An 11,823-nucleotide genomic window follows, 5' to 3' on the forward strand; every position below is an offset into this window, starting at 1 on the left:
TAAAGAATACCCACAAGTTTGACATAAAAGCTTTTTCTTATGGCATGTCCTGCAGCTGGTCACTGAAGAATTAATTGATGTAATCCTCAAACTGCAGTGGGAAATGTGCTAAGTGGGTAATAAAAGTATGTGGAATAACTTGACAGCTGAAAATGATCAGCTTGTTGAAGGTTTTTGGGGTAGAAGAGGGGGCTTAAGAGTCACTGACTTCTAAAAATTTTTTCTCTTTTGTTCAGATTGCTAGTGCAACTACTGCTCCATCAATCCCTTCACATCTATCTCCTGGTTTGAGGGATGTGACTCTTCGATGTTTAGAACTTCAACCTCAGGACAGACCCCCATCGAGAGAGCTGCTGAAACACCCAGTCTTCCGTACTACGTGGTAGTTAATTATGTGTAAGGCTGATATACTGAAGAAGATGCTACTGAATATGTAATAACTGTCTTTCAGTGCAGTTAAGCACAGCAGCTTGTGTTATTCTGATGGCCTTAATGACAGATACATCAAGGACTTAAGGCCAGTGGAGGACCCTACTTAAGTATGTGATTGACAGATCGAGATCTTTTACCTAAGCTTAGTATTCAACATTTCACAACATGTGCAGAGATTTGTAAACTGTGCCTTTTCGAACATCTGGCTCTGTGTCAACACAAAAGCATTTTGCTTTAAGTCTGCATGATTATTTAGCAGATAAGTGATTTTTACTTTATTTGGAGCACTTTTTCAGCAATATTAGCGGCTGAGGGGCTCAGGATCTATTTTAATATAGCAGTTACTGTTCCATCTTACATCACATACATGTCAGCAGAGGATTCTGCAATTACAGTCAGTTTTCAGCACTGGTTAAAAGGAAGTTATGTATCTGTCCCTTTTGATTATACAAAGTTCTCTGTGTAAGAAATCCAAATGTTGATGGATACTTTAAAAAAAAAAAAAAAAGAAAAAATTGCCTTCCTTAAAGTAAGAGCAGGCAGTTGAGGTTCACTGTGCATTTACTGCTGGCTGTGTAATTTCTTTTGAAATTAAAGTTTTGTGCTTTCATTGTATTTTTAACTTTCAGGGAAAGGTGATCTTTTAAAATAGTCTTTAGAAAAAGATGCAAACTGTGTCACTGAATATCTTGCTGACACAAGTTTTAAAAACAGATTTGCTGGAAATATGGAATGAAATAAAATGCCACCTTCAACAAGTCAGTGTTTCAGGCTCTCATAGTATAGTTTACTATAAAAAAAAATGTTCTGCGTAAAACAATTCAGAGTCTGAATCACGCAAAAAGTTGTTGAGCCTTCTTTTCATATAGCTTTTTGTACAATCTGTTCTGGCAAATTAAGTAGAGAAACTTCAAGTCAAAGGCCTCAAACCCAGTTCACATTGAAGTTTATGGGAGACTTTGTCCTGTACTTCTGTGGGAGCAGGTGCCAACTATGAGTAAATCTCATTCTTTCTGTAGCAAAACTGAGGTCGCATACGTTACTGATAATAAGTTTTACCTGCTGTTTTCCTTCTGCCATACATCATCTATTTACTGTAGCTGTTAGTGATAAGTTAATTTCTAAATGTTTAAAAAAAAATTTACCATAAGAAAGGTATTTATTTTAACAAGAAAAACTTGGACTTGAAAAGCAAGATAAAATGTGAAGTAAAGCTTCACCTATATATAGTGCAAAACTTTTGTTTTTAGCAGGTGTGTTTTTAAAACATGTTTTTAAAATGATTCTAAAGGCAGGTTTTTAGATTCTGATGCATGTAATTCTGAAGGAAAATGGCAGCTTTTCTTTTGCTTTTTTTAATGGGGATATTTTTAAATCATATACTGATTGTGTTTAATCCATTTGATAAAAATACTGTTTGTGTTTTAACTCTTCAGAAGCCAGTTGAATTGTGGGACTGAAATAGAATTGGTTATTTTCAAAGACTCAGGACAAACTAAATAAGCTATAGTACGTTTAAAAATGTACAATACAAATTGGAAGTAAAACATCTTAAAGATAAGTTTACAGTAATGATAGTGCTCATACTAATAAAAAAAAAGCAGTGTCATTAGTTGTGAATGTCTTTCTTTTGGAAATTTTACATTCCTTTGTCTTGGCAGATTGGCGGACTTTGAAGAGTTAAAAAGATAATACCGAAATGTGAAGTTTGGTAGCTCTAACTGTTTTGTACTTGACTTTTTTTTTGACCACTTTAGAATTTCTCATTCTAATAAGATTGTTTCCATGTCTTTCTTATGTGCAAGCTTTAAAGGATGCACTCTTGCCAATTCATGTACTGGAAGATCAGTTGTCAGATTAATACTGTTTCTGGCAGAAATGTAAACTGTATAAACTGATGAACCTCAGCTAATCAGTATTACTTTGTAGATCACCATGCCTACCACATTTCAAACTCAAACTGCCTCTAGATGTCCAAATGCATTTTGTTTGAGTTTGTTTGCGTTTCCCTCAGCTTGCTGGTAATTGTGGTGTTTTTAAAATGCAGATGTGATGTAATATTCTTATTCTTTGGATCAAAGCTGGACTGAAAATTGTATTGTGTAATTATTTTTTGTGTTCTTAATGTTATTTGGTACTTAAGTTGTAAATAACGTCTACTGCTGTTTATTCCAGTTTCTACTACCTCAGGTGTCCTATAGAGTTTCTTCTACCAAAGTTCACTTTCACAATGAAATTATATTTGCTATGTGACTGATTCCTAAGATTTCCAGGGCTTAAGGGCTAACTTCTATTAGCACCTTACTGTGCAAGCAAATTTTACAGAAATCTCTGGGTTAAGAAATTTGGCTTCATTATATCCTTTGTTATTTTAAATATATCAAGATATTTTAATTAAAAGTTTTTACCCCATTGAACCAATTTTATATAGTATAATTTGTACCTATTTTGGTGTTTTTGTCTTTATAGTAAATAAAAGTTTTTGAACAAATATTGTCCTTTGCTTATTGTCAATACGTTGAGTTTACCAATGTGTTCCAGTGCCTCACAACCCTCATCATGATGAATTCCTTCCTTATATCTAATCTAAACCCTCCCCATTTTTAGTTTGAGTTACTATATACCTTCGAAGTTAATCCACTCTTATGATTTTCAGTGAAGTGGTTCTGCTGCTTCTGATTTAGTAAACATAAACTCTTTTTTTTCCCTCCAAACAGCCTGAATATGTATTGTAAAGCTAGGGCATGTGTTTCTGGTGATTGCCTCTTTTTTTGGGGGGGGGGGGGATGAAGGGGGAATATTTTTATTTAAAAAATGATTAATTTTAAAGTGTTGTTTTGTCACTACTGAATTCCACATGTTAAAGGATCAACCTCTTTATTTCCTTCATTACTTACGCAGTTTTCTGAAAATAGAGGTTAATGCATAAGTTTAACAGCAAAACTTGGCAGCAGCAATCAGCAGTTAAATTATGATTTTTAAAAGATGGAAAACACACTGTAATGTCAAGAAGGCAAATACATGACAGAACTCAGATAAACTGAGTAAACTGAGTATAAATGTTCCTGTTTGAGAACAAGGGATGGCAAAGAGCACCTGTCACCAGCATTGGGGAGTAAAAGTCAAGACACCTGTTTTTGGAAATACCTTTTCAAATGAAGACATATTCAGTTCTTCCACAGGCAAATATTAAGTTATCCTCATTTTGATTTCCTTTGGTGGGAACAATACTAAATTTCTATTTCTAACTAAAGTTCTACGTGATGGTCATAGGTTGAGGTTTGACAGTGTTTCAGCTTTGCAAGATCTCACTGAAAGTTAATAATTGCTTTCAGAGCACATGGGAATGTCAGGAGGATCGCGTGTCTATCAAAGTGGCTGTTCTGTCCTTCCTGTGCCTACCTTGCAGGACAACCCCTTGCATTCTTTTATATCCATCCCCTGATTAATTTTTCTCATGGCTTAGTGTTCGTTGCTGAGCTGAGTCCTGAATGTGACAGTCGTCTTTTTAAGAGCAGCAATATACTGTGGCAAACCTGTATGGTATTTTCTAATTACGGCACACTGCTGTTTGAATTCAGAATTTCGGTTGTGAATGTTTCTTCGGTGTCATTATCCAGAATGTCCAGAAGAGGGCAGGAAAGCACTTTGATGGAGCCAAAGACTAAGGCTTACCCTGACACACTGTGCTGTTGTCATTTCCCTAGGTTATTTCAGTTTGCATCGTTCAGTTCCTGCGCTTTGAAGAAATGTACAGGGCCAATAATAGAATTAAAGCAAATATGGAGCAAATCGAGAGGCGATTTATATGCATTTGCAAGGCTCTGAGGTGGGAAGGGAATTCTGTTCATGTCATAGCACTGGTGGGCCTGGCTCACAGGCCCAAACTCTTGTCAAGAGCTCAGGTGCGCAGTTAGGAGTACAATAAGCCTTGACAATTTGCTTTCTCTGCTTTCTCTGCTCGACCAAATGCTATCTCTTTATGGTTATTTTTACAACTGGTTTCCTAAGAAAGCAAGATCTGTGCTGTCATGTTCCATCTTGTCTTCCCAGTAGATTTTTACTTCAGCAGCAGACTTTGAGTAAAACGGGAGGTCAAGATCAGCATCCAGAGACAAAGTTTTACGAAAGGAGGTACCGAAGGAGAGAGGGGAGCCTCAGCCAGCGCTCCAGTGGGACAGGTAGCTGCTGCGTGAGCGAATACAGGGGAAGTGAGCTGCTGGGAGCACCCCCGGTTACAGGGGAGTAACTTTGTAGTGCTTTTGGGGGACGTCCTCCATGTTTTGTGAGGCACCAAAGAGCCTGGGGACCACACTTGTGCAGACCACGAGAGTGACCGAGCAGCTCACAGAGCTGTGCTTTCCACACAGACGGCTTGGCTTTCACACCACTGTGTGTTTGCATTCTCCTATTTCAACCCCAAGCCGTGAGCAAGGAGAAGCCGTTATCTGTCGGTCTTCGGAAGCCTTCGGAGGCACCAGCCGCGGACGTTTGGCCTTTAAAGCGACGGGCACCGTGAGCACGGCTGCATTTACCGCTGCCTGGGCGGGTGCAGACATCGCCCCCCACACACAGCCCGCGGCCATGCTGCCGCCACCTCCCTCTTCCCCCGCCCCGTACCCACCAATAGCATCTCCGTATGCAAATAGCGGCGCGCTGCCCGGGCGCGGATTGGCTGCGACGCACGGGGCGGCCATGTCGCGGGGCTGCGCGGCGCCATGCTGCGGGGGCTGCGGCGGCGCTGGGCCGCCTACCGGTACCGCTTCGTGCCCTGGCTGGCCCTCAACCTCCGCCGCCAGCGCAGGTGAGGCGGCGGCGGAGGGGGGAAAGGGGGTTAACACGCCGCCGTCGTGTTCAAACGCTCCTCTTCCTCTCCAGGACCCTCCGGTACGTCCCCGAGAGCTCCCAGGACAAAATTATCCCCGACGAAGACGTCTTAGAAACGCTGCTGAAAGTGTTCGCGGCGTTGTTCGCGAACGACCTCGGCAGGCAGGCGCCCGTCCTGGCCGTGCGCCCGGAAATCAGGCGCAAATACGAGGAGCCGGCGCCCGCGGAGCCCCGGCGGTCAGAGGAGGGTGCCCGGAGCCAGCGGGCCCTCGGTCCCCAGGAGGTCCTGTTCCAGGCGCTGGGCTTCGGCCTCGCCCGCGGCAGGAGCTCCCTGCCCGCCGCCGGCACCGGGGTCTTCGTCAGCAGGGGCGGCGCGCGGCGAGGGGCGGTGGTGGCCATGTACCCCGGTAACTGCGCGCCGCCGCCCCACCGGGCTCGGGCAGGGCGGCGGGGTGCTGCGCTGAGGGTTCCGCCTGTGTCCTGTCCTATCGTCACCTCACGGGCTGTGGTGGACGAGGGTGTTTCCGTGGAGAAGCCAACCCGGGTTATTGTGCAAATGAGCAAAGCGGTATTGGGGGAATGGAGGGGATTTTACCCAAAAAATCAAACAGCCTCTTAGTATGAAGGCCTGATTTTTCACCTGCTTAGAGAAGTTGTTCCAGATTCTGTACACGCAGATGTGTGGGAGCAACTTGAAGCAGGTGGACAGCACGGTGTAGTTCTTTGGGGTTTCTGTTTTGGATGCCTGTCTGAAGAAATGGGGGTTTGAGGTGTCCACACAGATGAGGGGGTCCACACACTTTCTTCTTCAAAGCACAAAGATATATATTGGAGAATGAAACTAAACCCCTTATTTAGTGGAACTCTTCTCCATAAAGCATGTTTGGAAACGTGCTTCCTCTTCCTCATATCTTGGAACTGTATTTGGTTACGTTTTTTAAAAGATTCGTAGTTGTATAGGTATGGTCAAGCCAGGGCAGCTCTGTTGAAGAGCTGGGATTTGTTTCTGTTTCATCCGTCAACAGAAGCATCCCCTGCACGTGATCCCTGCAGCTTCTGCCAGTGGTACCAGAGTGGGTCCAGTCCAAGAACTGGGCCATGCAGGTTATTTTGCCGTGCCAAAGTAGGGCTGTCTGGCTATTGCCATTGACCTGTAAACTGAGTAAATGTCCCATGAAAATCACGAGGAACAAGCCTGCAACCTTGCAGCTCACTTTGGATTTCAGGCATGTGTTAGACACGTAGGCTCACTGAGGGTCTCGTGCAGCAGCTCATCCAGCAAAATGAGGACGAGCTGTTGAAATGCCTTTTTCATAGGTGACAGGGAAACCAGAGGGCTGCTGGCTGGGGAAGGGACCAGTGGCGAGACCAGGTCATCCACTGCTCTCCTGGCTGTTGTTTGGCAGTGAATTCAGCCTGCCAGAGGGGTTCCTTGCCTATCAGCCTGCAAGATGTCACTGGAGGTTTTCTGCAGGGGGTTGCTGAAGATGTAGTGGCTGTGAGGGATGCACAACTGCAATGTCAGGAAAAACGACAAGCCAGTCAGCTCTCACTTGTCTATGTTTGAAGTGCAGGGTGTAGATCTGGGGAATGTTGTGCTAAAATGATTTGTCCTTGGTGTGGCAGCATGGAATTTTCCCCTCTCTTGTGTCAAGCAAAACCTCTGATCAGGGTGATGGAGGGGGGGGATTTCATGTTTTTTGCTTGTATGTGTGCTTTTCAGACTTCTGGCACAGTAGTAACAAAGCAGCTGGGTATCTTCAGGGGTGCTTTCCTGAGTAGACATCACCTTTTCCTCTACAAATTCAATCATCACTTTTTCCTTTCTGATCACTTTTTCTCTCTCAGACCAGTTGGTTGTGTTGTTTCAATGTTTCATCTACCTCTCACATGGGTTCTTCTTTTTAACAATTTCCTTCAATGGCTTCTCTTTGGAATATCTCAGCTGACGTAGATTTTTTGTATCCCACAAAGATGCATCTAAAAGCTTGCAGACATTTACAAGAGTCAAGGTCATGAGCTGAGAGAAGAGATCTTGCCTATTCCTTCTGTCTCTTCAGGTTCTGTGTAGAGGAGGCTGGATGATGTTGTAAGCCTGTTCTCAAAGTTAACGTATTTTCTTCTGAAATAATCGTATCTGTCTTGCAACAGGTACAGTATACAGAAAGCACGAGCCCATCTTTTTCCAGTCCCTTGGCAATCCTTTTATTTTTAGGTGCATAGACGGTGTCCTTATTGATGGAAATGATAAAGGACTATCAAAAGCAGTGTACAGGTAAGCAATCATAAGAAATAGGGGAATGGTACTCAGCTGGTATTTCAGAAGCTAGTACTAATATTGTCAGGTCTCTCTTGTCTTACCCTAATTTTATTTTTATTTGAAATATCATCCACTTCTGTGTATGTCATGTTGTAAAACAGCACAAGGGTAAGAGCTGCTGGACATGATCTACTATGTACTTGTGCCTCTGTAACACCAGTGAGAAGCATTTTGATGAAAGTTGTATACAGGGACTGTTTCTTGTAAAGAAAATAGTTTTAGTAGGAACAGGACTTAGCATATTTTTTAACATGCTTCAGAACTCTTTAATCAAATCTGCTTTGTGAATGGGGAAAAAAAAAAGCCTCCATATGGACCTGCTAATAGCAGAAGGGCGAATCTGTCATCTCTGTCTCTGGTCTGCAGATGGGCAGCACATAAGAAGGGAGCTGCAGCCCTTAGCAGTAAGCACAGAGCTGACATGAAGTGGACTGTTCTAGCTTACCTTAAAATACAAGTTGTAGGAACTTTTGTGGAGCAGTTTCTGTGTTTGAAAATAAAATGACTAACAAGCAAAAAGGATCTAAAGTAAGGGCCAACTAATACCAGGTTTGAATTCTGGGAATGAGTTTGATGATGATGCTGTAGTGAGCCTTCACATCTTCAGAGGTGAACAAGGCTCTTCTGTGATCGTAAAGTTGGATGCAGATTTCTGGAATTGTACATGGCGTTTTCATGCTGGTTCTCTTGGAGTGTCAGAGACAACCACTTCCTGATAGGAGTTTTAAATGTACTTTTTAAGCAGTCATCAAGGTATTGTTCCTTCCAAATGTTGTCCTGGCTATTTGTGCAGATGGAAGTACGTACCACTTGGTAAGTGAAGGAGCAGTGATATATGTTAACACTGTGGGTCATTTCAGGTCTTGCAGCAGGAGGGATCAGCTCGGCCCGTTCCAGATGAGTGATGTGAGCTGGCTCACGGCTGCTCCACAAAACCCACTGGCAGTGGGACAGTATGTTAACAACTGCTCGTATGGTAAGTTGCCAGGTAAATTTTCAAAGGTTGAGTTTGTCTGTGTGGATATAAATTACTTTGCAAGTGACAAGGAGAATCAAATATTGATGGGGGATGAAGGGCAAAACTGTTTAAAGCAAGATAAACAAGGAGCAAGGAGTTTCTGAGGCTCTTTGTGAAAACCGTGTGTTAAAATCGCTCATCGCAGCAACTCTCAGAACTTCCTTAAGCTTTTCTCACCAACTCCCCCAGATGTCTCCTTGCTGGTATGTGGTACAGAAGGCACACATCCCAGAGTGCAAGTATTTGGGAATAGATACCTGCCAAAGCAGTTCTGGATTGAGGCAGTACAGATTGAGATTCCCAGTACAGTTCCAGCAGACTTCTTGAGAAAACCACGTGCGAAGTGGCATGTACAAAAAGATTCTGTCACTCTTCATTATGGACTATAATACTTTTTTAAACTTAAGAAATAGAAGTGCACAAAATACAGGAAGTTGTTAGTATGACAACTGTGGGACATGACGAGAACAATTTATTTCTTTTGCCTCACAGTATGTGTCGGTCTTAAGGTTTGGGGGAAAAAGTGGGACTTATGCAGATGGTTGTGAGATACAGAAAGTTTAATGGCTACCATAGGTAGCCTGTAAGTGGCTTTCATAGCCTGCATTACACCGATACTATTCTGCTTCCAAGTAGCATCCAGAAAGGTAGAGTAATTAAACACGTATTGACTGGCACGTGGACAAAGCTCTGTCCCATCAATCCGCACATTCCAGGTCCAGAATCCCTGTAAAGAAAATTCCAGTGTTTCTGCTGGACAGATGGTGATTTTCTCCCTGTCTGTTTTTGTGACATATTTTGCTAACGTGGAAATTGACACCATTTGACAACATTTACTTGTTAACTGTACAAGTAAATTTTTTGTTAACAAATTTACTTGTTAACTGTACAAGTAAATGTTGTCCTAGATATTAGCAATGCTGTAAGCTGTCTCTGGTGCACTGCAAGTTGTGCCCCTTCATATCCATGCTGATAATCAGGTCATCTTTTTTTAATGTAATAAGGATAAATTAACCTCCAACAGCTGGTTATGTTGTTTATAGCTGCTTGTGTAAATTCACAATAGGACTTCAGGGGAGTGTAGTAGCTCTCAGCAGAGGCATGGTTTTCAGGCTTGATGAAGCATCTGCTACTTTTGCAGCAGTACATTTTTTACACATCTCTAACCCTTACCTGAGAATTTCTCAGCATCATAGGATTTTTTTTCTTATTTCTAGAGAAAGCAGCCAACGTGTGTTATCAGGAATTTGATGTGCCAAGATGCTTTCCAGTAGAGCTGAAACAGTACCTGCCAAACATCGTCTACAGCCATGACATACAGAGGTTAGCAGTCAGTCAAAGAGCTCAAAGATTTGTGTGACACAGAGCCTGCTGCATTTGTGAAAAGGGCAAACATGGTCGAAGAGAATATTATTCCATGTGAGGATGAGTTACATAGAAGCGTGTACCTGTAAGGACAATTTATGTCTTTGAATAGGTCCGTTTTAAATGGCTTACAGGATGGTGTCTTTTTGTTCCTTTCCCACATATTTGGACATGAGATAAGCATGCCTCTGAAGACAGGAAGCATAAAGGCATATCATTTCTGGTTAAACAATTAAAGCATGCTTGTTGTGAACTGAATTTCCACCTCTTTTAGAACTTAAAACATTTGGAAAGCTTCTTTAGGTTTCTCACTGGAGGTGTGTGGAAAGTGACAGTATTTATATGGAGCTGACTGGAAATGTGAAGAAGTAAGTTGTATGTCCTGAAGTACGTCCTGAATATAATACACCAAAGAATTTGAGTTTCTGGTCCAGTTGCTACCCCAGGAAACAAATAATTCTCTTAACCTAGAGGATGCATAAGGATTTTAGAGAAAACCATCTAGACTTTGAATCTATTTCTGGAGGTATTCTAAAACTGAATCTTGATTGGAGAGAGTTACGGTACATGTTGGAAAAGTGGCTTTTCTGATTGACCTTAGGCTTTGTAGAGGCAAAGTTAAAGATGCACTTGTAAACTTCAGATAACTAAAGAAATGCTAGTTAAAGAAGAGGTAAGACTGAACTTTAAGAAAACCTGGATGCTGTGCTTGAAGTGTGAAAGCACAGTGAGTAAAGATGGGACTGTTTCAGAAAGGGCTGTAGCTTCTTATCCTGTCTTTATTAGTGTCTTTTCCTCTGTCGTGATTAGTCCATTTAATTTCTGAGTCACTGTGTGAATGGAAACACTATTTGCATACCACATGGGCTACGCTTTTTTTGGTAATGATACCAGTTCTGAATCTGTTTACTCTCGCTGTTTCAGTGTTCTTTTCACAGGCTTCCTGACATCTTAGTTGTTTGCTTACACGTTTTGCTTTTCATTTTTTACAGCCCCCTGAGGTGTGTAGTGCTTGTCACTCTCAGAGACATCAAGCAAGGAGAAGAACTTTTTTCTAATTACTACACTGTCATCAATTGAATTAATAGATTCAGGACTGAAGAAGTCTGTACCATTACAATACTTTTTGTGTGTACGTCAAGCTTCATGAGCATTTTTACACAATGGAGAGCTGTAACTTCAGCCTTTAGAAAGAAAGTTGTGGGCTTATATTTCCCTGAGATTACGCCACATGTGGTGCAGTGGTGAAGGTTTAACTGTTTACATCACTAGGTTTTCAGCTACCTCCTATCATGGATATTATTGCTTATTGCTTTTCAGCTGTCCATACAGCTCATAAAATAAAAATTTAAGTTCTGTACGTGTCATTTAATCTTCTAGTTTACACAGTTTTCTGTAACTGGGACTCAGTATTTTGCCACTTCGTTGCTCATGCTTACAATGGACACAGTTTGTAAGAAGTATTCCTCTCATGAAGTGTTTCTCAGGCAATGCTCAGTAGTTTGTGGTGATTACTGGTTCTTATTCTGTTTTTCTTGGAGTCAGTTCCACTCCCGTTGGTATCTCTTTCCTTACAGAAAGTATTTCAGTGTAGGCAGTTAAGCACATCTTTTATGAAGCCTTTCGGAAGGAGCAGGGTCAGTATGTACTTAGGATGTGCCTGCAGGGTGCGCAGTCACAAAAAGTACAACTTCAGCTGCTTACTTTTAAATCAGGAGGAAAATTAGTCTGATATATCAAGGTGCCGTCCAACTCCAGTTTCTGTGGTGCTGTGGGTTTCCTGGCACGTGGCAGGAGCTTTCATAGCTCCTGTTCTCAAACAGAGAACTTCGAGTTGTGGAGTAGCTGTGGGAAGCGACGC

At 42.1% G+C, this 11,823-nt stretch overlaps 2 protein-coding genes and 1 long non-coding RNA gene across 12 annotated transcripts in view; 2 read left to right on the forward strand and 1 right to left on the reverse strand.

The window, feature by feature from the left end:
• Positions 1-2,923, forward strand: part of MAP3K1 (mitogen-activated protein kinase kinase kinase 1) — a 60,025-nt gene extending 57,102 nt beyond the window's left edge. For all 7 annotated transcript variants that reach the window (XM_080574621.1, XM_080574626.1, XM_080574627.1 and 4 more), the window contains exon 20: positions 237-2,923. In XM_080574621.1, coding sequence (XP_080430747.1) covers positions 237-386 — 150 coding nt within the window. In that variant the 3' untranslated portion in view covers positions 387-2,923. The remainder of the gene's footprint in view (positions 1-236) is intronic.
• Positions 235-5,189, reverse strand: LOC308185921. Its single transcript, XR_013943820.1, has 2 exons — positions 5,057-5,189; positions 235-4,620 (listed from the first exon to the last, which is right to left on the reverse strand). It is a non-coding gene; the product is annotated as an uncharacterized lncRNA (long non-coding RNA).
• SETD9 (SET domain containing 9) lies at positions 4,553-11,334 on the forward strand. 4 transcript variants are annotated; one of them, XM_080574650.1, is made up of 6 exons: positions 4,553-5,236; positions 5,311-5,319; positions 7,411-7,534; positions 8,440-8,555; positions 9,815-9,920; positions 10,955-11,334. In XM_080574650.1, exons 1-6 carry the CDS (start codon positions 4,711-4,713, stop codon positions 11,040-11,042), a joined length of 969 nt encoding a protein of 322 aa, XP_080430776.1. In that variant the 5' UTR covers positions 4,553-4,710; the 3' UTR covers positions 11,043-11,334. The 4 variants fall into 4 exon arrangements, with proteins under 4 accessions (XP_080430776.1, XP_080430777.1, XP_080430779.1 ...); XM_080574651.1 differs by having other exon boundaries at positions 5,024-5,236; positions 5,311-5,666; positions 7,475-7,534; XM_080574653.1 differs by having other exon boundaries at positions 5,030-5,236; positions 5,311-5,542.
• Positions 11,335-11,823: the final 489 nt, after the last annotated feature.

Source organism: Anser brachyrhynchus (assembly GCF_964034855.1).
Source record: "Anser brachyrhynchus genome assembly, chromosome: Z".
In the NCBI taxonomy this organism is placed as follows: Eukaryota; Metazoa; Chordata; class Aves; order Anseriformes; family Anatidae; genus Anser; species Anser brachyrhynchus.